At 42.4% G+C, this 26,946-nt stretch overlaps 1 protein-coding gene across 1 annotated transcript in view; it reads right to left on the reverse strand.

Annotated features, from left to right (window-relative positions):
• LOC115102687 (E3 ubiquitin-protein ligase HUWE1-like) overlaps positions 1 to 26,397 on the reverse strand; it is an 87,909-nt gene extending 61,512 nt beyond the window's left edge. Inside the window, exons 1-19 of the mRNA XM_065006058.1 lie at positions 26,312 to 26,397; positions 25,356 to 25,427; positions 21,596 to 21,645; positions 21,295 to 21,364; positions 20,963 to 21,061; positions 19,144 to 19,350; positions 18,549 to 18,701; positions 18,194 to 18,256; positions 17,961 to 18,038; positions 17,782 to 17,829; positions 17,368 to 17,536; positions 16,965 to 17,065; positions 14,831 to 14,981; positions 14,463 to 14,590; positions 13,604 to 13,744; positions 12,474 to 12,594; positions 8,642 to 8,749; positions 8,364 to 8,465; positions 1,378 to 1,458 (exon numbers count right to left, since the gene is read on the reverse strand). Of these exons, the coding sequence (XP_064862130.1) occupies positions 1,378 to 1,458; positions 8,364 to 8,465; positions 8,642 to 8,749; positions 12,474 to 12,594; positions 13,604 to 13,744; positions 14,463 to 14,590; positions 14,831 to 14,981; positions 16,965 to 17,065; positions 17,368 to 17,536; positions 17,782 to 17,829; positions 17,961 to 18,038; positions 18,194 to 18,256; positions 18,549 to 18,701; positions 19,144 to 19,350; positions 20,963 to 21,061; positions 21,295 to 21,339 (1,795 nt within the window). The 5' untranslated portion in view covers positions 21,340 to 21,364; positions 21,596 to 21,645; positions 25,356 to 25,427; positions 26,312 to 26,397. The remainder of the gene's footprint in view (positions 1 to 1,377; positions 1,459 to 8,363; positions 8,466 to 8,641; positions 8,750 to 12,473; positions 12,595 to 13,603; positions 13,745 to 14,462; positions 14,591 to 14,830; positions 14,982 to 16,964; positions 17,066 to 17,367; positions 17,537 to 17,781; positions 17,830 to 17,960; positions 18,039 to 18,193; positions 18,257 to 18,548; positions 18,702 to 19,143; positions 19,351 to 20,962; positions 21,062 to 21,294; positions 21,365 to 21,595; positions 21,646 to 25,355; positions 25,428 to 26,311) is intronic.
• Between the last annotated feature and the right edge of the window lie 549 nt (positions 26,398 to 26,946).

The following is a 26,946-nucleotide window of genomic DNA, read 5'->3' on the forward strand; positions in this document are numbered from 1 at the left end:
CTCCTATTCTCGCTATACACCAAGTCACTTGGCTCTGTCATAACCTCACATGGTCTCTCCTATCATTGCTATGCAGACGACACACAATTAATCTTCTCCTTTCCCCCTTCTGATGACCAGGTGGCGAATCGCATCTCTGCATGTCTGGCAGACATATCAGTGTGGATGACGGATCACCACCTCAAGCTGAACCTCGGCAAGACGGAGCTGCTCTTCCTCCCGGGGAAGGACTGCCCGTTCCATGATCTCGCCATCACGGTTGACAACTCCATTGTGTACTCCTCCCAGAGCGCTAAGAACCGTGGCGTGATCCTGGACAACACCCTGTCGTTCTCAACTAACATCAAGGCGGTGGCCCGTTCCTGTAGGTTCATGCTCTACAACATCCGCAGATTACGACCATGCCTCACACAGGAAGCGGCGCAGGTCCTAATCCAGGCACTTGTCATCTCCCGTCTGGATTACTGCAACTCGCTGTTGGCTGGGCTCCCTGCCTGTGCCATTAAACCCCTACAACTCATCCAGAACGCCGCAGCCCGTCTGGTGTTCAACCTTCCCAAGTTCTCTCACGTCACCCCGCTCCTCCGCTCCCTCCACTGGCTTCCAGTTGAAGCTCGCATCCGCTACAAGACCATGGTGCTTGCCTACGGAGCTGTGAGGGGAACGGCACCTCAGTACCTCCAGGCTCTGATCAGGCCCTACACCCAAACAAAGGCACTGCGTTCATCCACCTCTGGCCTGCTCGCCTCCCTACCACTGAGGAAGTACAGTTCCCGCTCAGCCCAGTCAAAACTGTTCGCTGCTCTGGCCCCCCAATGGTGGAACAAACTCCCTCACGACGCCAGGACAGCGGAGTCAATCACCACCTTCCGGAGACACCTGAAACCCCACCTCTTTAAGGAATACCTAGGATAGGATAAAGTAATCCTTCTCACACCCCCCTTAAAAGATTTAGATGCACTATTGTAAAGTGGCTGTTCCACTGGATGTCATAAGGTGAACGCACCAATTTGTAAGTCGCTCTGGATAAGAGCGTCTGCTAAATGACTTAAATGTAAATGTAAGCTAGTTAAACTAGTAATATAAACCATGTGCAGTTAACTAGTGATTATGTTAAGATTGATTGTTTTTTAAAGATCAGTTTAATGCTAGCTAGCAACTTACCTTGGCTCCTTGCTGCACTCGTGAAACAGGTGGTCAGCCTGCCATGCAGTCTCCTCATGGAGTGCAATGTAATCGACCATAATCAGCGTCCAAAAATGACGATTACCGATTGTTATGAAAATTTGAAATCGGCCCTAATTAATGGGCCATGCCGATTAATCGGTAGACCTCTAAACCGAATATCACTGAAGAACGTGTGAACTGAGTACTCACCCAGTAGGAAGAGAGAAGGTCCATAGTACTCGGCATTACTGATGATGTGCTTGAGTGAGGTAGGCAAGGACCCGTCCATGACTGGAGAATAGAGGCCATACAGAGACAGGACGGTTAGTCAGGCTATGTCCAGGGGGTATTCATACAATCATACATCATGGAATATATACAGTGCCTTCAGAAAGTGTTCACACCAGTTGATTTTTTCCACATTTTGCTGTGTTACAGACCGAATTTAAAATTGATTAAAATGAGATTGTGTCATTGACCTACACACAATGCCCAATGTCAATGTGGAATTTAGATTTTTAGAAATAAGAAATTATTTAAAAATGAAAGCAGAAATGTCTTGAGTCAATCCCTTTGTTATGGCAAGCCTAATTAAGCTTAAAAAATCACATAAGTTGCATGGACTAATTCTGTGTTCAATAACATGTTTTTAAAAATGAACACCCCATCTCTGTACCCCACACACAAAATTATATTTAAGGTCTCTTAATCGAATAGTGAAATTCAAGCACAGATTCAACCACAAAAACCAGGGAGGATTTCCAATGGCTTCCAAAGAAGGGCACCGATTGATAGATATGCAAAAAACAAAAAAAGCAGACACTGAATATCCCTTTGAGTGTGGTGAAGTTATTAAATTAGGCTTTGGATGTTATATCAATACACAAGTCACGACAAAGATACAGGCATCCTTCCCAACTCGGTTGCTGGAGAGGAAGGAAACCGCTCAGAGATTTTACCATGACGCCAATGGTGATTTAAAAAACAGTTAATGGCTGTGATAGTTCTCCTAAGGAAGGATCAACAACCCTGTAGTTACTCCAAAATACTAACCTAAGAGAGTAAAAAGGAGGAAACCGGTACAGAAAAAAATATTCCAAAACACACATCCTGTTCGCAACAAGGCACTGTAAAAAATGTGGCAAAGAAATAAACTTTTTGTCCTGAATACATAGCATTATGTTTGGGGCAAATCAAACAGCACATCACTGAGTACCACTTTATATTTTCAAGCATGGTGGCTGAATCATGTTATGCTTGTCAACGGCAAGGAAACTTTTTTGTTGTTGAAAACCCCCCAGAAACAATACAGCTAAGCACAAGAAAAATCCTAGACGAAAACCTTGTTTAGTCTGCTTCCAATAGACACTGGGAGACAAACTCCCCTTTCAGCAGGACAATAACCTAAAACACAAGGCCAAATCTACACTGGAGTTCCTTAAAAAAAATACATAATTGAATGTTCCCGAGAGGCCTCATTACAGTTTTGACTGAAATGGGCTTGTAAATATGGCAAGACATGAAAATGGCTGTCTATCATTGACCAACAAAGAACTTGACAGGGTTTGAAGAAATATTTTTTATATATATATATTCTACCATACAGGTGTATTTGTACCTGCTGCCAAGGTAGCAGCTACTCTTCCTGGGGTGCAAACAAGATTAAGGCAATTATACTGAACAAAATATAAAAACGCAACAATTTCGAAGATTTTACTGAGTTACAGTTCATACAAGGAAATCAGTCAATTGAAATAAGGCCTTAATCTATGGTTTTCAGATGACTTGGCAGGGGTGCAGCCATGGGTGGGCCAGACCCACCCACTGGGGAGCTTGGCCCAGCCAATCAGAATGAGTTTCTCCCCACAAAATGGCTTTATTACAGATAGAAATACTTATTGCTCTGGTGGACATTCCTGCAGTCAGCATGCCAACTACACACCCCTTCAACACTTGAGACATCTGTGGCATTGTGTTGTATGACAAAAGTGCACATTTTAGGGTGGCCTTTTATTGTCCCGAGCACAAGGTGCACCTGTATACTTACACTGCTGTTTAAATCAGCTTGTTGATTGTGCCACACCTGTCAGGTGGATGGATTATATTGGCTAAGGAGTAATGCTCACTAACGGATGTAAACAAATTTGTGCACATTTGTGCAAAATCAGCTTTGAATAGAACATTTCTGGGACTTTTTATTTCAGCTCATGAAACATGGGACCAACACTTTACATGTTGCGTTTATATTCATTCAGTGTAAATTTTAAAAAAAAACAGTACATTGTACAACAAATTTTCACACCACTCTAATCTACAATAAAACATTTGTAATACCACAAAATTATGTGTTTGTGTGTCTCTCTTCAGTCCACGGTGTTCCATAAGGTGTTTTTACTGCTTGCATGAGTTACTTGATGTGGAATAGAGTTCCGTGCAGTCCTGTGCGTTTCCCCACTCTCTGTTCTGGACTGTTCTGGGAACAATGAAGAGACCCCTGGTGGCATGCCTCGTGGTGCATGTATGGTTGTCTGAGCTGTGTGCAAGTTGTTTGAACAGACAGCTCAGTGCTTCAACATGTCAACACAGTAGTGACGCAGTCAATCTCTCCTCTACTTTGAGCCAGGAGAGACTGACATGCATGTTATTGATGTAAGCACTCAGTGTACAGTTAATGGCCAGCCGTTCTGCTCTGGGCCCCCTGTAATTTACCCATGTCCCTCTCTGTGGCACTTGACCATAGGACTGGGCAGTCATCCAGATGTGAGAAAACAAGGGCCAGAAGGATCATTTTTGCTGATAGCGATGTCAAGAAAGCAGAGCAGAGCTTTATTACAGACAGACCTATCCTTATCTTAGCTACCGTGGCATCAATATGTTTTACAATTCAGGGTTACAGCAAGCAGCTTAGGGACCTCAACTTCCACAGTATTCATTATAAGATTTACTTGAGGTTTAGGGTTTTGTGAATGAAGTCCCAAATAAAATGCTTTTTGTTTTTGAAATATTTCAGACTAGCTTATTACTTGCAACCCATTCTAACACTGACTGCAGCTCTTTTTTTAAGCGTCACAGTGATTTCACTTCTTGTTGTAGCTGACGTGTATAATGCTGAATCATTAGCAAACATAGACAAAGGCTTTACTCAGTGCCAGGTCATTAGTAAAGTTTGAAAAAGTAAGAGGCCTAGACAGCTGCTGTGGGGAATGCCCGACTACCTGGTTTATGTTGGAGATACTTCCATTAACTTCTTCGAGATAGGGGGCGCTCTTAATTTTTGGATAAAAAACGTTCCCGTTTTAAACAAGATATTTTGTCACGAAAAGATGCTCGACTATGCATGTAATTGACAGCTTTGGAAAGAAAAAACTCTGACGTTTCCAAAACTGCAAAGATATTATTAACTAATGCTACAGGCGAAACCAAGATGAAATTTCATACAGGAAATGGTCCAGATTTTGAATGCCCTGTGTTCCAATGTCTCCTTATATGGCTGTGAATGCGCCAGGAATGAGCCTGCACTTTCTGTCGTTTCCCCAAGGTGTCTGCAGCATTGTGACGTATTTGTAGGCATATCATTGGAAGATTGACCATAAGAGACTACATTTACCAGGTGTCCGCCCGGTGTCCTCCGTCGAAATTATTGCGTAATCTCCAGCTCCATGCGCGTTCCATTTTCTTCAGAGGAGAAAGTCAACTGCCACGAATGATTTATCATCGATAGATATGTGAAAGGATTGAGGATTGAGTCTAAACAACGTTTGCCATGTTTCTGTCGATATTATGGAGTTAATTTGAAAAAAAGTTTGCGTTGTAATGACTTAATTTTCGGGTTTTTTCTTACCCAAACGTGATGAACAAAACGGAGCGATTTGTCCTACACAAATAATATTTTTGGAAAAACTGAACATTTGCTATCTAACAGAGTCTCCTCATTGAAAACATCTGAAGTTCTTCAAAGGTAAATGATTTTATTTGAATGCTTTTCTTGTTTTTGTGAAAATGTTGCATACTGAATGCTAGGATTAATGCTATGCTAGCCATCAATACTCTTACACAAATGCTTGTTTAGCTATGGTTCAAAAGCATATTTTGAAAATCTGAGATGACAGTGTTGTTAACAAAAGGCTAAGCTTGAGAGCAAATATATTTATTTCATTTAATTTGCGATTTTCATGAATAGTTAACGTTGCGTTATGGTAATGAGCTTGAGGCTATAAATAGGATCCCGGATATGGGATTGCTCGTCGCAACAGGTTAAAGAACACCCACTGTTCTGCTAGACAGGCCATTCTCGATCCACGATATAGCAGAAGTCATAACAATTTTTTTCAGCAGCAGATCAATAATCTCACAAATTTAACTGAACTATAACAAAACCGCTCCCAATCTTCTTAATATCAATTTATTTCAGCCAATTATCAGTCATTTGTGTAAGTGACGCACATGTTTAGTGCCCTTCCCTATAAGCACACTGAGAGTCAGTTAAATTGTTTACTGTGAAAAAGTACATTTTTTCCAAAAATGTATAAAGAGTTGGCTGAGCTCTTAGAGACTTAACCCAAAAGATTCATAGCTGTAATCATTGCCAATGGTTTTTCAAAAATGTTTTGACTCGGGGGTGCGAATATTTATCTAATCAAGATAAGTTTATAAAAAAAGTTATAAAAAATACAACTAATTATTTATTTCTCTAAAATCAATCAATTTTAATCCCACTTTCTGAAAGCACTGTATTCAGATATGGCCTTCATGGTTATGAATAGTCTTCCACTTCAATTTGTTGAAGCACCATTTCCTACCATCAGCATTAGAACCCCTTAACCCTTAAGGGTGGCAGGTAGCCTAGCGTTTAAGAGCGTGGATGAACCGGTCACTGGTTCAAATCCCCGAGATGAAAAATCTGTCAATGTGCCCTTGACCATGGCACTGGACCCTAATTGCTCATGTAAATTGCTCTGGATAAGAGTACCATAATTGCTGGACTATTAAGCGCACCTGAATATAAACCGCACCCACTGAATTGTTAAAAAATATGTATTTTGTACATAAATAAGCCGCACGTCTATAAGCCGCAGGTGCCTACCGGTACATTGAAACAAATGAACTTTACACAGCCTTTAAACGAAACACTGCTTGTAACAAAAATAAATAGGCTTTAACGAAACACGGCTTGTAACAAAAATTAAAACAGTAGCCTACCAAGAAAGTCATTGGTCACCATCTTCCTCCTCCTATGCACGGAAACCACTGAAGTCATCTCCTTCGGTGTCGGAGTTGAATAGCCTCAGAATTGCTTCATCCGATGTTGGATCGTTTTCATTGTCGCTCTCGTCACTTTCATCCGGAGGCAAATACCCCGCTGAGTTCATGCTGCCCCTTCAACACGCAGCAGTCCAGCCTTTCGAAACCCGTTGATGATAGTGGATTTTTTGACAATGCTCCACGCTGTCAGGACCCACTGGCAGACTTGACCATAAGTTGCTCTTCGCATGCGGCCGTTTTAGTGAAGGATTTCTCCCCACTTGTCATCCAAGCCTCCCACTGAACACGGAGCGCCACCTTAAATGCACGATTTACACTGATGTTGAGTGGCTGCAAATACTTTGGGCCATCTGCTTTTCTTCCCTCTGAAAGGTGTGTTGTCTTTTTGCAATGAGTCAGTTCCTCACGCTGCTGTTTACAAAGTCTTATAATCGACTCATTAAGGCCAAGCTCCCATGCAGCAGCTCTACTTCCTTTTCCAACAGCCAGATCGATCGCCTTCAACTTGAAAGCTGCATCATACGCATTTCTCCGTGTCTTTGCCATGATGAGGGTGACAAAATTACTACCATAATCAGAATGATGGGAAGTTTGAGCGCGCTCGATTACGTCACATTATGTGACGGTGCTCAGTTTTTTGGCGGCATGAATCTTGCGAAAGTGGGAAAAATCCATAAATTAGCCACATCATTGTATAAACCGCGAGGTTCAAAGTGTGGGAATAAAGTAGCGGCTTATAGTCCGGAAATTATATATGGTAAAAGACTTACAATGATCATATAGGGCCAGTTACCCCAGATAGGTTAAAGTAGCTGGCCAGAGTTCCAGAAATATAACCTATAATTGACTACAACATGAATTAAATACATTTCATTCCAAAAAAAGAAAAGAAAGATAATTAAGGATGTTCAGGGGATTCTGTTCCCCTGCTAGGCCTGTCAGGAAACAGAATGGTGTGGGCGTATACCAGTCAACAGCTGATTTGCCAGCTCAGCCAATGGAATCTGCTCACAACCTGGATATTCAAATTAGCTACTAACTCCACTTGGGGCTAGTAGGCTATCTGGGTTTTACACATGTGGCAGCTTAACCAAGTTAAATAGTGTGGATGGATTAAGGATTTGGAAAAGCATTACGGAACTACTAGAGTACTTTACTATAAACAGCAATTAATGCGGACTGATTATTTCACAAGCGTGAGTGGTTTGTCACTATTCCTGATATTTTTTTGTTAGTTACCTCGACTATCAGTCAACAAAAGCTAGCTAGGTTTCCTTGATATCGATACAAACCACAGGACTTGAAATAGAAGTGACTGGTGAGGTAGTTGTATAGGCTTTGTCCGCTTTGCTAACACCAGCTGTGGATTGATTAGCTTATTAGCTAGATTCTGTGTAGTGTGCACTCCTGAGCCCATGGGAGATTCTCAACAGATTTAGCCCACCCCTCTGTCCTCTATGCCTACTTTTGAAAAAGGTCAAAGGTAATCGAGGAGAGGAGGCGGAAATACGGAAAACAAATGCGCTTGTATGAAATGAGACTCGTTGTCCATGAGCTCGTCGTCGGGCAAATGGGTTTTACAGAGGAAACCTAAAATGTGTAACGTTTTTCACTTGTTGTGGCAGACCATTTATAGATAAAATGATAAGTAGCATATGGACCTTTGCTCTTTTGTTCTCTATTGAGTCTCAAGCAAGGGGGAGGCCGATGACATCACTGATTTCCATCAGACCAACTCCTTGAAGTTTGCCATTGTCAAAAGAACATTATTTTGCTTAAACCATTTTTTTTTTTACCCTTTAGTGTGTACTTCACTGTATTTATACTTGGGATATCGCTTTTCAAAAGTTTAATAATAATTGCAGGATGCCTAAGTCTAGAGAATCTCCATTGATCAGGCATTTTTTAGAGTGTGGTTATCATAGATCACTCACCGTGGCGGATGCCATCAGAGAAGGCAGGGTCCTGGATTGCTTTCTTTAAAAAGTTTAACATTGACTTCAACAGAGCGGCCCTCTGGGGAATACACTGGACGCCTGTAAGGAGAAAAGCCATGGGAGATGGTCAAAGTGAGAGACGGTCAACATGGAGTGTGTGCATGCCTTGCCTTGCCTTCCCCAGTACGTGCTTGAGTGTGCGTGCGATAGCCTAAGCCGAGGGAGTGTGTTTGTGCGAGTGTTGCATGCGTGTTTCTCGGCGTGTGTCTGTGTACCTGTACGGGGCGTGCTGGAAGTGTTGCTGAGTCCTCTGGGATCGGTCTCAGGTCTGGGGCCAGAGGAAGTTGAGGGACCAGGGCTGCTCTCCATCCTCTCTTCTGACACTGTTAGGAATACACAGTGTTAGCAGCCACAACACAAAGCTAACAGCCATGACACATCGCCAACCCTGGACCTATATTAGCAACCATAATGCAGACATGGAAGAAGTGGGTAAATTGTAGGCCATTTAACTTTTAATTTAGGGAGCTCATTAAATTCGTGGCAACCATAACACTACAACGAGTAGCATTGTAGTCTTGACATTTTTGTAGGCTTTATGAATGATCTTCAAATGGGGAAAATGTAGCGCAATGGTCTATAAGCCAAACACTTCATAAAAGGCATCTGGCAGAAGTATTCATCCTAACATTTTTTATTTAACCTTTACTTTTAACAGAGAAGATATTGAGACCTAGGTCTCTCTTACAAAATGTGCCCTGCATACACACACTGCATTAAATAAAGGTTAAATAAAACTCAGTATTCAGACCCCTTCCCCTTTTCCACATTGTGTTATGTAACAGCCTTATTCTAAAATGGCTTAAATAAAACATTTATCAATCTACACACAATACCCAATAACGACAAAGCAATGTGTGTGCAATTGTTTTTTTATTTAAAAAAATTAAAAAGTTTAATATAGAAATAGTTTATTTACATAAGTATTCAGACCCTTTGCTAAGAGACTCAAAATGGAGCTCAGGTGCATCCAGTTTCCATTGATCATCCTTGAGATGTTTCTACAACTTGATTGGAGTCCACCTGTGGTAAATTCAATTGATTGGACATTATTTGGAAAGGCACACACCTGTCTATATAAGGTCCCACAGTTGACAGTGCATGTCAGAGCAAAAACCAAGCCATGAGGTCGAAGGAATTGTCTGTAGAGCTCCGAGACAGGATTGTGTCGAGGCCCAGGGTACCAAAAAATGTCTGCAGCATCAAATGGCCCCAAGAACACGGCTGCCTCCATCATTCCTAAATGGAAGATGTTTGGAACCACAAAGACTCTTCCAAGAGCTGGTCAGGGAGGTGGCTAAGAACCCAATGGTCACTGACAAAGCTCCAAAGTTCCTCTGTGGAGATGGGAGAACCTTCCAGAAGGACAACCATCTCTGCAGCACTCCACCAGATCAGGCCTTTATGGTAGAGTGGGCAGACGGAAGCCACTCCTGAAAGGCACATGACAGCTCGCTTGGAGTTTGCCAAAAGGCACTGACCATGAGAAACAAGCATCACGCCTGGAGGAAACCGATGGTGAAGAATGGTGGCAGCAGCATCATGCTGTGGGGATGTTTTTTAGCGGCAGGGACTAGTTGACTAGTCAGGATCGAGGGAAAGATTAACTGAGCAAAGTACAGTCGTGGCCAAAAGTTTTGAGAATGACAAAAATATTAGTTTCCACAAAGTTAGCAGCTTCAGTGTCTATAGATATTTTTGTCAGATGTTACTATGGAATACGGAAGTATAATTACAAGCATTTCATAAGTGTCAAAGGCTTTTATTGACAATTACATGAAGTGTATGCAGAGTCAATATTTGCAGTGTTGACCCTTCTTTTTCAAGACCTCTGCAATCCACCCTGGCATGCTGTCAATTAACTTCTGGGCCACATCCTGACTGATGGCTGCCCATTCTTGCATAATCAATGCTTGGAGTTTGTCAGAATTTGTGGGTTTTTGCTTGTCCACCCGCCTCTTGAGGATTGACCACAAGTTCTCAATGGGATGGGGAGTTTCCTGGCCATGGACCCAAAATATTGATGTTTTGTTCCCGAGCCACTAAGTTATCACTTTTGCCTTATGGCAAGGTGCTCCATCATGCTGGACAAGGCATTGTTCATTACCAAACTGTTCCTGGATGGTTGGGAGAAGTTGCTCTCGGAGGATGTGCTGGTACCATTCTTTATTCATGGCTGTGTTCTTAGGCAAAATTGTGAGTGAGCCCACTCCCTTGGCTGAGAAGCAACCCCACATGAATGGTCTCAGGATGCTTGACTTTTGGCATGAAACAGGACTGATGGTAGCGCCCACCTTGTCTTCCGCGAACAAGCTTTTTTCCAGATGCCCCAAACAATCGGAAAGGGGATTCAAAGAAAATGACTTTACCCCAGTCCTCAGCAGTCCAATCCCTGTACCTTTTGCAGAATATCAGTCTGTCCCTGATGTTTTTCCTGGAGAGAAAGTGGATTCTTTGCTGCCCTTCTTGACACAAGGCCATCCTCCAAAAGTCTTCGCCTCACTGTGCGTGCAGATCCACTCACACCTGCCTGCCATTCCTGAGCAAGCTCTGTACTGGTGGTGCCCCGATCCTGCAGCTGAATCAACTTTAGGAGGTGGTGCTGGCGCATGTTAGACTGTCTTGGGCACCCTGAAGCCTTCTTCACAACAATTAAACCTCTCTCCTTGAAGTTCTTGTTGATCTGATAAATGGTTGATTTAGGTGCAATCTTACTGGCAGCAATATCCTTGCCAGTGAAGCCCTTTTTGTGCAAAGCAATGATGACGGCATGTGTTTCCTTGCAGGTAACCATGGATGACAGAGGAAGAACAATGATTCCAAGCTCCAACCTCCTTTCAAAGCTTCCAGTCTGTTATTCGAACTCAATCAGCATGTCAGAGTAATGTCCTCATCAACATTCACACCTGTGTTAACGAGAGTATCATTGACATGATGTCAGCTGGTCCTTTTGTGGCAGGGCTGAAATGCAGTGGAAATGTTTTTGGGGGATTCAGCTCCAGAGCACTCAGGACTTCAGACCGGGCCAAAGGTTCACATCCCAACAGGAGAACGACCCTAAGCACACTGTCAAGACAACACAGGAGTGGCTTCGGGACAAGTCTCAATGTCCTTGAGTGGCCCAGCCAGAGCCCGGACTTGAAACCAATCGAACATCTCTGGAGAGACTTGAAAATAGCTGTGCAGCAACGCTCCCCATCCAACCTAACAGAGCTTGAGAGAATGGGAGAAACTCCCCAAATAGAGGTGTGCCAACCTTGTAGCATCATACCCAAGAAGACTTGAGGCTGTAATCACTGCCAAAGGTGCATCAATAAAGTACTGAGTAAAAGGTCTGAATACTTATGTAAATGTAATTTCAGTTTAGTTTTTGTGCAAACATTTCTAAAAACCTGTTTTTGCATTGTCATTATGGGGTATTGTGTGTAGATTGATGAGGGGGGAAAACGATTTAATCAATTTTAGAATAAGGCTGTAAGTAACAAAATGTAGAAAAAGTCAAGGAGTCTGAATACTTTCTGAATGCACTATATTGTGTAATGTGACAATATTGCACATTTTAGAGTGGCCTTTTATTTACCCCAACACAAGGTGCACCAGTGTAATGATCATGATGTTTAATCAGCTTCTTGATTTGCCATACCTCTCAGGTGTATGGATTATCTTGGCAAAGGAGACAATTTGAGAGAAATAAGCTTTTTTGTAAGTATGGAACATTTCTGGGATCCTTTATTCCAGCTCACGAAACATGGGACCAACACTTTACATTGTGTATTTATATTTTTGTTCAGTGTAGTCAATGTGAAACATTCTTACGAGAGTTAAAACATCTTATATGGCCGCGTTTTCACAAATGTTATTATATAATCGTCAAGCCCATTCAAAAGATAAGGGGACAGGACCTTGATATACAGTGGAAGGGGCAGTTACTTTCACAGGGTTTCCTAGCCATGTTGATCCCTTATTATGATCTGAACAAATGTAGGCCTACACCCAAAAATATGGAACAGTTTATTGACAACAATACAAAAAAAAAGAAGAGCTTACTGCTTTCTGACTGGCCGTCCATGTCCGTGTCCATGTCCTCTGATTCTACGGTGGAGTTGGGTCTCTGGATCTTTGGCTTGATGACAAAAGGACACTCTTTCCTAGACAGGTCTACCTCATGCTGCAGAGAGAGAGAATGATTGGGGAAAAAAGGGGGTGAGAGGGAAAGAGAGAGCAAGGGAGTAAATGAGTACAGGAGTTTGGCACATGTTTGTTTTCAGCAGTGACTTTGAGCTGAGTAGCCAGACCCCAGTGCTGCATCAGGGACCCGGGAAGTGAGGTGCATCACCCACTCAGTCTTTCCCAGGTTATTTATATAACATATTTATTATTCCCCAGGTGGGGCACAAAGGCCCTAGATGCACCTTCCAAGCCCTCTGGCAACATGTCAATTGAAAATAATAAGTGTTTTTTGCTGGGGGCAACAGATAGGCATAGGAGCATGCCCTGCCTGGTATATATGTCCCTACGCCCCCTGCTGATAAAGATGTTAAGGCCGGTGTGTGTTTGGGATAAGTATAGTCGACGCAATGCACCCCATAAAATGACATACCGTATCCCTACACAGGTTCATGCCTTTGTTATTGTCAGCAGACAGTTGCTCTACGTGTAGCAAGCAACATGGAAGAGCTCTAACCAAGGCAAAATGAAATTTAAAATGACAGAATTAAGTCAGCTAAAAGAGGAGTAGGGTACAACAAGCAACCATCAGGTAGGCTGTTTAATCAGAACGGCGTTGTTGTAGAAAAGGGCAAGAAGCACAGCAAAATAGTTGGCTCTCAGCTAGCTTCTTTACATCGATTTGATGCAGTCAAGACCGGCTCTAGCAGATGGGATGATAGATAGACAAACGTGTAGATGCCGTAGGTTAGCTAGCGCGAGTCTGTATGGCTACCCTCACTCTCCCCCTCCTGTGTCAAACACACCGGTCCCTGCCCATCCCCGCACTGCTGCAAGCAAGCAGAGCGGCACCTCTCTCAAGTCACGCACCAATCCAGTCCAAGTTTAAATAAATAAATATATATATATATTTTTTTTATACATGTATTTCAACTATCTGAAAATCCCAAAATATTTCAGGATATTATTTCAAATGCCCATCCCTAGTGTGTGTGTGTGTGTTACCCTACCTCCAGCCTGCTGATGAAGATGGTAAGGCCAGTGTGGGACTGGAAGGCTGCCATGTCCAGATTGGTGATGAGGTCCACCACTCGGACCGCACGCGTCACAAACGTGATCTGGTCCTGCTCGTCCCCCAGGAACTTGATCACCTAAGGAAGAAGTAGGCAGTAGATAAGACTGTGTGCATACAAACAGTACGGGGCAGATTCCCAGACCCAGAATAAGCCTATTCTGGTCTTAGAAAACAATTCAGCTCCTCTACTTCTGCACTAAAAGGCGTGCTAAATGTGATCTTAATTGGGGTACATATGGCACATAAGAAGGACGGGAAAATGTAGGGCTGCTCAGCCTTTTTGCAGAGTGAGCCATTCAGAATGCTGGACCGGACATATATTCTGTGCCAATCAGCAGATCTTCAAAATGTCACACACCTGCACAGAATGTGTGCCCGTCAAACATACTTGGTGAAACCAGGCCAGCTCAGCAGAATGATATGTAAAGTTTGCTTGGTAAGTAAACGCCAGACTATTTGCATTGCCCCCCCCCCCCTTTTACGCTGCTGCTACTGTTATTATCTATGCATTATCTAAACATATCACTTTAATAACTCTACCTACATGTGCATATTACCTCGACTAACTGGTGCCCCCGTACATTGACTCTGTACCCCCTGTATATAGCCTCGCTATTGTTATTTTACTCCTTGCTGTTTAATTATTTGTTACTTTTTTTGGGGGGGGGGGGGGGGGGCATTTTTCTTAAAACTGCATTGTTGGTTAAGGGCTTGTAAGTAAGTATTTCAATGTAAGGTCTACACCTGTTGTATTGGGCGCATATGTTGTATATGTGACAAATATATATTTTTACCTTGAGCAGGGCTTCCATCATCCCACAAGAGACCAGGGCCTCCCCCCCAGCGTCGTAACTAGCCAGGTGGTAGAGGAAGGAGAACAGCGCCGTGGCAAACTGGTGCGGGTACGGCTCCATCAGAGGGTCTGAGGAGACAACCACAACAACAGGTTACAGAGGGGACTTGCTTCCATCTGAACAGTGAAGCCAAGAATAGGAGCAGGGTGAAACTCCCAAACACACGTCACCTAAATTGGCTAAGGATAGAATCCCACCCTACCTATGACCTTAATTCTAAATCTCCTCTAGAACTGTATTGGCATCTCCTTTCAGAACGGTCTAGAAAAAAACTAAAATAGACATTCCACAGTATGTCTGTGACTCACCGATCATGGCCTGTATGCAGTTGCGCACCAGGACAGGCAGGAAGCCGTGGTAAGAGGCTGTGCCGGTGCAGTCGATGATGTTGGACAGCTTGGGTGTCCTCTCAAGGTGCACAATGGACGTTAAGGTGCGTAAAGACGCTGCCTTTATGTCCTGTTGAGAGAGACAGGAGGACTCATGAAAAAGACTATTACATACAGTGGGGCAAAAAAGTATTTAGTCAGCCACCAATTGTGCAAGTTCTCCCACTTAAAAAGATGAGGCCTGTAATTTTCATCATAGGTACACTTCAACTATGACAGACAAAATGAGGGAAAAAAATCCAGAAAATCACATTGTATGATTGTTTATGAATTTATTTGCAAATTATGGTGGAAAATAAGTATTTGGTCAATAACAAAAGTTTCTCAATACTTTATATTGACTTTATATACCCTTTGTTGGCAATGACAGAGGTCAAACGTTTTCTGTATCTTCACAAGGTTTTCACACACTGTTGCTGGTATTTTGGCCCATTCCTCCATGCAGAGCTCCTCTAGAGCAGTGATGTTTTGGGGCTGTTGCTGGGCAACACGGACTTTCAACTCCCTCCAAAGATTTTCTATGGGGTTGAGACCTGGAGACTGGCTAGGCCACTCCAGGACCTTGAAATGCTTCTTACGAAGCCACTCCTTCGTTGCCCGGGCGGTGTGTTTGGGATCATTGTCATGCTGAAAGACCCAGCCACGTTTCATCTTCAATGCCCTTGCTGATGGAAGGAGGTTTTCACTCAAAATCTCACGATACATGGCCCCATTCATTCTTTCCTTTACACGGATCAGTCGTCCTGGTCCCTTTGCAGAAAAACAGCCCCAAAGCATGATGTTTCCACCCCAATGCTTCACGGTAGGTATGGTGTTCTTTGGATGCAACTCAGCATTCTTTGTCCTCCAAACACAACAAGTCGAGTTTTTACCAAAAAGTTATATTTTGGTTTCATCTGACATTCTCCCAATCTTCTTCTGGATCATCCAAATGCTCTCTAGCAAGCTTCAGACGGGCCTGGACATGGACTGGCTTAAGCAGGGGGACACGTCTGGCACTGCAGGATTTGAGTCCCTGGCGGCGTAGTGTGTTACTGATGGTAGGATTTGTTACTTTGGTCCCAGCTCTCTGCAGGTCATTCACTAGGTCCCCCCGTGTGGTTCTGGGATGTTTGCTCACTGTTCTTGTGATCATTTTGACCCCACGGGGTGAGATCTTGCATGGAGCCCCAGATCGAGGGAGATTATCAGTGGTCTTGTATGTCTTCCATTTCCTAATAATTGCTCCCACAGTTGATTTCTTCAAACCAAGCTGCTTACCTATTGCAGATTCAGTCTTCCCAGCCTGGTACAGGTCTACAATTTTGTTTCTGGTGACAGCTCTTTGGTCTTGGCCATAGTGGAGTTTGGAGTGTGACTGAGGTTGTGGACAGGTGTCTTTTATACTGATAACAAGTTCAAACAGGTGCCATTAATACAGGTAACGAGTGGAGAACAAAGAAGAAGTTACAAGTCTGTGAGAGCCAGAAATCTTGCTTGTTTGTAGGTGACCAAATACTTATTTTCCACCAGAATTTGCAAATAAATTCATTAAAAATCCTACAATGTGATTTTTGCCCCTCATTCTGTCTGTCATAGTTGAAGTGTACCTATGATGAAATTTACAGGCCTCATCTTTTTAAGTGGGAGAACTTGCACAATTGGTGGCTGACTAAATACTTTATTTGCCCCACTGTATACCATTCAGGGTTCCCACTCAAATCACATTTACTCTGTTTTATGACTGGGGAAACTCTTCAGGGACGTATACAATGCCGAGACAATAGTGATGGTATTATAATTTCATTCAAAATCATTGGCCAAAAATGTACTACACATTATAGTACAACTATAAACATCATATTGTTAATTGTCAACATCACAATCTTGTATAAATTACATAAATACTGAACCAACAACATCGACCATTCACGGTGACATCGTACACACGCGACATGATTGCAGTCACAATATCGGGCTCCAATTTCACACCTACTACGGTATTGTGACAGTAGTACAGCGGACACAAGGGGAGAGAGAAGGGGAGCGAGAGAGACAAAAAGGTGCATCTTACCACAAGCTGTTTGTCTGTAATCTGTAGCACGTCCACCAGCTCCTCTATCAAGCCGTTGTAGAGAATACTGTTGGCAGACTCCTGGAGTGCATTGGAGTACACTGGGGAAAACGAGACCGCCATAACAATTAAGTTAGCGAAGATATTTCAAAGGAGTCATTGACATGAAATGCATGATGAAAAGTATTGGCTTCATTGATCCGCAGCTACAACACAGACACCAGCAAACATCAGGAACACTCAGACAAGAGTACTGACGGGCCTATTTGGCACTGAACAAGGTGGTGGAAACTGTTGAATTATATTGAGCCGGTAACTCAATATCGGGACTGCAGATGTGAATTGGCCATGTAGCTCCAATCTGGTACATTGTACGTGATCCGGGTGAAATAAACACACTTACCCAGGATAGAGATGGCGTGGAGCCTGGCCTGTACAGCTTGTAGTCTCTTCTTGTGGTTGGAGAAGCCGTGGGCCAGTCTGATGTGCGTGAACAGCAGGGTCTGCTTGTCTTTAGGGATGTTGTACATCACCGTCAGAGACTCCATGATCTCACTGGGACTCTCAGAGATCTGGAAACACCACAGGGAGGTTGGGTGAGCAGGACAAGATAGAATTTTGGCTGGGGTAATAGGTCAGTTTCAATGATATGAATGTACAATAAATCTCAGAAAAGCAGGAATTCATAATCAGGAATAAACACATTCCTGGTGGACTTAGTCCCAAAACAATTAAAAGGGTACAATAGACTAGTCCTCGCAATCTTTGGTTAAATTCATTAAATGCTCTGAGAAAATAGACAACATTTGTCCCTTACCTTGTCGAGCTGTTCGATGTGAATGTAGTGTAGTGTGTTACTACTGGTCTGTTGCCGGGAGAGATAGTTCACAAATGGTCAATCAATCCACTCATAACAAGACATAGCCTAACAAGACCAGGGACACACAGTTGCACACTAATATTTTTTTTCTGGTTAGGAAAGGTGTCAGTCTTTACCTTCCTCTCCACTTTGACCTCGGGGCCAGGTTCAGCATAGAACTCAAAGTGCAGTGTGGTGGCACTGGGAGGGTACTTCTGCTCAGAGTGACGCCAAGAGAGAGGAGAGGGGTGAGGTTGGGGGTAGGGATTACAAGTCAAAGAAAAATGTCATCACTACAAAGGAAATTAGCTAATTGTGTGGAGACAGCAAGCTTTTATAGATTGTGACAATGACAAAGTGTGACGCTCACCGTCATAGCCAGGTCCCTGCAGCACTCTGCCAGGCCGAAGCCATTCTCTTTTCCTCCCCAGCTCTACACAGGGAACATCACAGACATCAGAACAGCAACTCATACAACTTTATAGTCTACATATCAAGGCAGGGCACATACATTGGTAGTTGGTTTTTAAATAGAACATAGGCTATGGCTGGCAACAGTAAAACTGAACGTGAACTAGAAAAGGCTAAGGCACTCCTTCAATCCAATTTAAAAAGCCTTAAAACACACATTGACAATGGCCTACCCACAACACCCATAGAGTACCATCAGCCCGTCGGGCTAAAAGAGATCCTAATAAACGTGTGTTTAATTCTGACACCCGTACCTCAGCCAGATGTTGTAGGCGTGCCAGCAGAGGGGTCCTCTTGTCAGAGCCCAGTCTGGTGATGTAGTTGGAGCGTTTACTGAACACGTAGAGGAGGTTCAGCACAGACAGAACAACCTGCATGTCACATGATGCTAACAGGGTGGTCAAGTGCTGAGAGGGAGAGCGAGATCAAGAGCGAAAGAAAGAGCAAAAAAGAGCAAGGGGGGCGAGCGAGCGAGGGGGGGAGAAACAGAGAGTTAATAAGGTGAGAGCCTGATTGGCTCATTCCATCGTGGTTTGTGACAGGTGCATCACCCAGAGAAGAGAATTTATTCACTTAACCTTTATTTACTGAGGATAAGTTATTGCATTTTCCAAAGGCACTAAAAGCAACATCTAGAGTAGACCCTCAAGCAAAAAAAAAAAAAAAACTGTCAAACTCTTAGGCATGGAGGCCTACTTTACCCATACAGTGGGAGGGGAAACAGTGCGTAGTCAAGGGAGGTAGCCCTAAACTATCTGAACTTGTCAAACAAGAGGTTGTCTACAGTTTACATTTCAGCATGCCCTACTGAACATGACCCTGGTCGTGTTAACTGGAGAGTGGTCCTACCTCAATGGAGCTGTAGAGGTGCCTGGAGAAGCTGTACTCAATGAGCAGGGCTGTGAAGTTGAGCACGGCCAGCAGTAAGGCTTTGAGCTGCCCGTTGTCCGGCCGGTCACAGACCAGCAACCACGACATGTTCTCCACCGTCTGGCCCGCATCACACAGGATCCCATCAAAACGGTCCAGCAGGTCAACCCAATGGTAAAGCTCACACTGAAGGGTTGGGAAGACAAGAGAGGCCGGTAAGGACTCTGGGGGTCACTTTAGATAGAGGCCACGTTCTGCTGATTGTGCGTTAAACACCAAGGCCACGTTCCACAGACAAATGTTGTGGAACGCTGCTGAGAGAATTGTTATGAACATAGGTGGACATGATTCCTTATTTTACATTAGAGGAAATGTTGTACTACATCATATATTCACATTGGAAAATCACAATATTGTGCCCTGCTGTGCGCAGCCCAGGTGAATAATAGGTCCCTGGTGACCCCAAAATATGGAAAATGTCGGTTAACCTTTTTGGGATAGGGGGCAGCATTTTCACTTTTGGTTGAATAGCTTGCCCAGAGTGAACTGCCTCCTACTCTGTCCCAGATGCTAATATATGCATATTATTAGTAGTATTGGATCAAAAACACTGAAGTTTCTAAAACTGCTTGAATGATGTCTGAGTATAACAGAACTCATATGGCAGGCGAAAACCTGAGAGAAATCCAACCAGGAAGTGGGACATCTAAGGTTTGTAGTTTTTCAAAGCTTGGCCTACCTACGGCTTCCACTAGATGTCAACCGTCTTTAGAAACTTGAATGAAGATTCTACTGTAAAGGAGGGGCTCATGAGACCTGTTTGAGTCAGTGGTCTGGCAGAGTGCCTTGGTCTCATGACGCGCGCTCCCGACAGAGTTACCTCTTGTTCCAGTGCTTTTCTGAAGACAAAGGAATTCTCCGGTTGGAATATTATTGATGTTTTATGTTAAAAACATCCTAAAGATTGATTCCATACATCGTTTGACATGTTTCTAAAGGACTGTAAAGGAACTTTTTGAGTTTTTGTCTGGATGAAGTGCTTGCGCCTCATGAAGATGGATTACTGGGCTGAACACGCTAACAAGTGGCTATTTGGACATCAATGACGGACTTCATGGAACAAATCAGTCATTTATTGTCGACCTGGGATTCCTGGGAGTGCCTTCTGATGAAGATCATCAAAGTGAATATTTATGGTGTTGTTTCTAACTTTGTTGACTCCAAAATGGCGGATATTCCTCTGGTTGTTTTGGGTTCTGAGTGCCATTCTCAGATGCTTTTTCCGTAAAAATTTAAAAAATCTGACACAGCGGTTGCATTAAGGAGAAGTCTCTTTAATTCTGTCAATAACAGTTGTATATTTTATCCATTTTTATTATGAGTATTTCTGCAAAATCACTGAATGTTTTGGAATCAAAACATTACTGCACGTAAGGTGCCAATGTAAACAGATTTTTGGATATAAATATGCACATTATGGAACAAAACATACATGTATTGTGTAACATGATGTCCTATGAGTGTCATCTGATGAAGATAATCAAAGGTTATCTTTGGCTGGAAAAATGTCTGTGTTTTTTTCGACTTGGCTATGACCTAACATAATCATATGTGGTGCTTCCGCTGTAAAGCATTTTTTTTTTTTTTTTTTTAATCGGACACGATGGGTAGATTAACAAGATATTTATCTTTGCCTCTATGATAATGTGATCTAATACAAAGATAATGAATGTCACCCAGAGGACATTAAATAATTGACTAAGTTTCTCTTCCTCCCAGATATTTCCCTCCTGCTCACCTTGCCAATATTCCAGGTCTTGATGTGCTGCAGCTCCAGCAGTAGTTGCTCGTCGCTGCATCCCTTGAGCTTCTCTATGAGCGTCCTGCAGTCCGCAGGCTGTGAGAAAGGGAGAGAGAAGGTTGGAGGGTGGTAGAGAGAGTGCGCGAGAGAGGGGGGGGGGGGATTAGAGAGTGGTATAGGGAGGGGGCGGATAGTGGAGGGAAGATTGGAGGGTGGTGGGGGAGAGAGAGCAAAAAAGAAAGCGAGAAGGCTGTTCAGGACATGTACAGTGGGGGGGGGTCAAAGAGGAATTACAGACAGTCAGAGCCGACATTATTACACATGCTCACAGCTTCTGTTGGGGTTTTCTTTAACTTGCTTCTGTCGACCTTCATTGTCACTAGTTTCTATCTGATGCTCCTGTTGGGAACAGTAGGATAGATTAGCATGCAGCCTGTAAGGAAACAATGAATGTGTATGTATGGAATCTGCTGCTTGCTACTACATGTCGCACAGTTAGGCTACATCAAGTACAGTAACAAAATTAGCAGGGACAGTTTGCATGCTGGATTTGAGACTGAAATGAAACTTGTGAATTATAATCAAATATATGCAATGTGTGTTCAAGAGAAATGTAAAAGTCACACTTACAGTAAGTAATTTGGCAATACCCACTTAACATCATGTTTCATTCACAATTCCTGAAATGAGAATATAGTCATTAACATTACGTAAACACGGCATCATGGACTCTAAACAATCCTCTCCTTTGTCTGGGAGGGAATAGTGAGAATAGTTTCAAACACTTGTCAAAATGTGTTAGTTATGGTTAGACAATAAGAAATCATTCCTCCGATGAAAAAGGGTATCTCGTCCAACACAATTCAAAAAAAGAATAGACACAGAGGACCTAGCTAGACAAAATCAATTTACTCAGTGGTGCAGACTCCAATCGGGTAGCCTATACCCAATTAGATAACAATCCGAATACAGCTTTGACAAAGAAAGCTAAATGTGGGTTCAAACGTATAGGCCAAAAAGGTGAGGTGACAGTTACCCAGGCAGATCCAATCAATACAATAGAGGAAAATGGTATATGTCCAATACTTCACTGAGCAACATATCAAACAGGAGTCATTTTCACACTCTCTCTAAGGGTGTTTGTTGGTTCCTTTCAGCAAATTTCTGTTAACTCAGTAAGGTTTGCTTAAATTTTTTGTGCAGTGTGAACACTCCAAAAGGAATGCCGACCCCTCAAAAGAGCACCAGGAGCGAACCTAGACCATCTTGAGAGGTGGTCATAGTTCGGTTGAAGTCTAGGTTCCCTTTTTGGGGCAAATGTGAAGACAAAGCTCCCCAGGTTTGCTTGTCATTATTCCCAGATCACATACTAGACTACTGCAACACTATTTCCCTTGCCATATCCCCTCATATTTGTGCCACAAAAGAGAGAAGATGAGATGCAGGGATATTGAATAGCTATTGTCATGCATGCAAAACAAAATCTAAACGTGTAGAGTTCTTGGTTCAGATTTAATTTAAATATGTGAGCTATAGGCTAAGAGCTTCATAAGCCGTTTATTCCATTGTGGGGTTTGAATGGTGTGAGAAGAAAACATATTTGGTGTGAATAATAACACAAGGTACAAAATCAATGCTAGCTCTTAAAAGGGGCTGTAGCCTAAATTGGGTGTACAATATTCAATTACAGCATTATTTAATCTGGAGTTACTCTGCCATTTATTATTTTACATGTCAATATTATCTTCTTATTACAATGTCGTCTCATTCTTTAACTAAATGCAATCTATTAGTTTCCAAAATGTAAGTAGGTACATCTAGCTGTCCGATAACACGTTCTGATGGAATGGCTTGTCCTGCACTTTCTAAAAATGCACTCTGGGTTGAGTTTATCTTGGAAAAAGATCTTGGTTCCTTTCAAAACTTAGCAATGTGAATGCAAAGGACTTGGACCACAAAATAGGTGAAGTGTACTGGCAAAAGAGTTGAGACCCATTCAAAGACATGGGCTGTGTGAATACAAATAATTTAGTTCTTTTTTTAAACTCAAGAGTTCACCTTGAGGACTGAGATTGGTTATTTTAAAAGAGGACTGTGTGAAAACGCTAGTGAAGCGAACCAAACCGTTTAGGGTGTCATCAGAGCACAGCAAACCCCAGACAATCAGAAAGACTATGGCTGTCTGCTACTGTGCAATTGACTGGATTTCAGGGGCCTTATTCAGCTGCTTCAAAACATTTGAAAACTTTACTGATAATGCTGATACATTCTTTTGATGAACAAGAGTGTATTAGCTATATTAATATACATTACAATATAACTACATAGCTGAAAGATTCCAACACAGAACGAGTCAAAAATATGTTCCAGTTTAATATACTGAACCTGTCAGGGAAAGTGTTTCAAAAGCATGAAAATGTTTGCATTGAAATGGTAGCTAATGAATGTCCACCATGCTAAGGGTCAGACTCAACGTAACAAAATTAGCTAGCAATCTAGCCGAACATCAGACAAACATGATTGCTATTCCAAACAAAATTGACGTTAGCAAATAAACATACAAAGTAAAACAGTGGAATCAGCCGAATGCTAGTGAGGCAACTGTTAGCTAGCTAAAGTTACTGCGGTAAGGAAATAACATAACGTTAACTACCTGGTGTATACTAGCGTTAGCAATTGAGTTAGCTGACGTTTGTTGACTAGCTAAAAAACCGGGAGTTCCCTAGCTAACGCGGCTAATGAGAAGAACACACAATTTCGCTGACAAGTTATGTACTTAGCTAAACTTTAGTCCTACATATGTATTTCAGACCTCATCGAAAGAAAACAAGTAAATTCTCGGTAAACCCAAATGTCCGGTTGGGAGGTTCGCTAGCAGCTAGTTAGCCACTTGGCCCAAGCACCCAATTTTAGCCAGCTAGCTGTCCGACAGGGATAACTGGCTAACGTTAGCTAGCTAGTTCAACCAATATAGCTTTTTATGATGTCAAAACAAAACAGTCAATGATTAGAGGCTATATAAAACAATAGACGTATCTTACGAAGTGCGTGGTAAACTTGCAAACTAACAAGCTATACGTTGGCTAGCCTGGTAAAGACAAGAGATTCAACCACCACTACCGCGAGTATTTTCCCCATTCCTCAAACGGTTGAACACGCTGTTGTCAAATCTAGTGCCCAGCTGCAGGCCTCACCAGAAGCCCTTACTCTCCTCCCCTGCATCCTTATCAATTCGCAAATGTACACATTCCGTAAACACAACACGCTAGCTGGCAACAGTCAGACCCGACCAGCCGCGAAGTAATCTGTTTTATTCAAAGATTAATGCGAGCATTATAGTCTACCATACCTCCTCCAATATGCGTGAGGCGTATAAAAAGATGCTCGCACTTTACCGCACACGCGCTGGCTAGCCTCTTGGTTAGCTAGCCGAAACGTATATCTCGCTGAATCATTCCCCCATACGGGCCTAACGTGACAGAGCGAGTTCGTGGTGTATTTCAGAGTTTTCGTTGGGCAAATTTACGTAGCTACCTGTGATAGAAGAGGGGCGTTCATTTCTCCCTCCCGCTGAAATATGTTCATATTTCTGTGTAAAAGTCGGCTGTATTTTGATTAAATTGTATCGTCACTACAGAAACAGTCAGGATTCTAAGCCTGTGTGTAACTCAGTATAAATATGTCATGGGCGGAGATTATTATTTTTAATAGATCCATTTAGATTTTCCAGAGGAAGTTACTGTCATGCACCTTTTATCTAGCTCCTATCAGCAACTGGAAGATTTCAACAAACAAAATGTCAAATTATTATCTTTATCCTCCCCCAACAAGTCACCATTCGTTCATCCTATCATACATCCACCCTATAACTACTAGTACTAGGGTAATGTTAGCTTCTGAATAAGCTGAAGCAACAAAACATCAGCAGGTGAGCAAACTTACTTTTGGCATTTTGACAGGAAATACCATCTATGTATACATCTACAATTGAACATTTATTAGATTAATACAATTAACTATTTTTTCTCTTCTATTTACCTATGCAATTACATCATTAGAACCCATCTCAGAAACCCTGCAGCAAAAAGGATAACCACATTATTTGACAGGAGGATTTCAGAAGACAAACGTTGGTCTCTAGAACAGTGTTCCACATAGACATCAATCAGACAACATTGCTTTTCAATGTCTTTCTGACACCCAAACCAAAAGGCTTTTAGTTACAATCCATAGTCAAATGAAACATGTAAGAATATGAATGCTCTCAAGGGACACTACTTCTTAGTGTTAAATAAATATGATAATAATACAATTATAACAATCGTCAGAAGAGTTTAATAATAATTGTAAATGGTAGTAGTTCACAATACTACTACTAGTTTGTAAATACCAGAAACTGCTTCGGTTCACTAGCTCCATTTCCTCCTCCTCAGCATAGTTTTGTGTGGTCTCCTAAAACAATCTGAAAACATAAAAACAAGCACATCTAAAATGGATGATTGGACAGCTGGGGTCCTGGGGGGGACATTCCAAACCTATAGATGAACAAAAAATAACTAAGACTGAATAGTAGGCCTATTGATTGAATGAGGAGGAATGGTATGAGATTACAGACATAGGTTGCAAATGGAATATTGGGCAGATTGTGAAATTGGATTAATATAAATCTAAAATCTCGTGAGAAAAAAACTGGGCATATTAATAAAACATGGACAATTCAAAATGATACTGATTAGTCACATAATGTCAACAATACATAATTTTACTTTACAATGAGAAGATTTGGCCTAAATCAATTAACTCCTCGTAATAAATTCGCCTGGGCTCGCTGTTCGGCTCATGAAACAAACGACCTCTCGCGCACAGTCAAAGGACCTGCCAATCAAAGTACCGGCAAGTCATGTCCAGAACTAGCAGCTGGTCTCTTTTCACATGGGTGTGGGTTTCTTGGTAAACTTTCATCCGCAATCTCGACGAGCTCAATGTCATTTTCAAAGCAAAGGGAATATGCCTCTTGCAAATGCCTTTACCCCATACAGCAGAAAATTCAGGAAACATGTAGCTAGCTTTTCACAGAACGCAAGCTGCAGGGTGTGTGTGTGTGTGTGTGTGTGCCGGTATGCGTTTCGCGCGTGCACAGCGCACCACAATGCTCTTTCAGTCCGTGGTTAAATTAAAAATGGCGGTTCACACAGCAGAATGTCCGTACTTTATCCTAAAACGACGCGCAATTCAGACCCCTGCTTAGCACTATCAAATACATCAACACTATCACTAAACTCCTCATTTAAACAATTCATCATGCTTTTGCTCAATGTTAACGCAGATGTGCATAGAGTTGCTTACCGAGATGCGTGTACATTTCATTTCTCCATCTTGCACTAGCGTCCAGCGAGCTGGGTGGATTTGAATCTCGCGATAACGGCGCTTCCTATGTCAGCTTTCTGGCGAGTCACTCCCCGTGCCCGTCAAATGAAGCTGCTGGAAAATATTATTTGGATTTTTTTTTAATGGACATTTCAGTATGCAAACATTGAACGGGATCAAGCAAGCAGTGATAGAAAACCCTAATTTTCTTGGCTCTTCCTTCTTTCAATACAAACACGACAAAATGATCTATCTATGCATGTTCAGTGCATTCCACATAATACTGTATGTGGGAGATTACTCTGATGGTCATAGCTGATGTAGTATATCAAACTATTGAATAATCTTGAATAGCTCTTTGGAATAGAATATATACTTGAACAGTTACTTTATTGCCCATCTTGACTCACACACTTGGAGGCAGTCACAAAGCAGCACCTCTGGATGCAGAGCAGTTTAGGGATTAAGAGCCTTGCTCAAGGGCACAATGGCAGGGAAGTGTACCTTGGGAGTGCTGATATAGGATCAGTTTTGCATTTTAGATAATGAATAAGATTATATTAGACAGGGGGACCTAAATAAACAAGTTTTGTGAATATGAGCCCAGCCGCCCT

This window comes from Oncorhynchus nerka, linkage group LG20 (assembly GCF_034236695.1).
Source record: "Oncorhynchus nerka isolate Pitt River linkage group LG20, Oner_Uvic_2.0, whole genome shotgun sequence".
Taxonomy (NCBI): Eukaryota; Metazoa; Chordata; class Actinopteri; order Salmoniformes; family Salmonidae; genus Oncorhynchus; species Oncorhynchus nerka.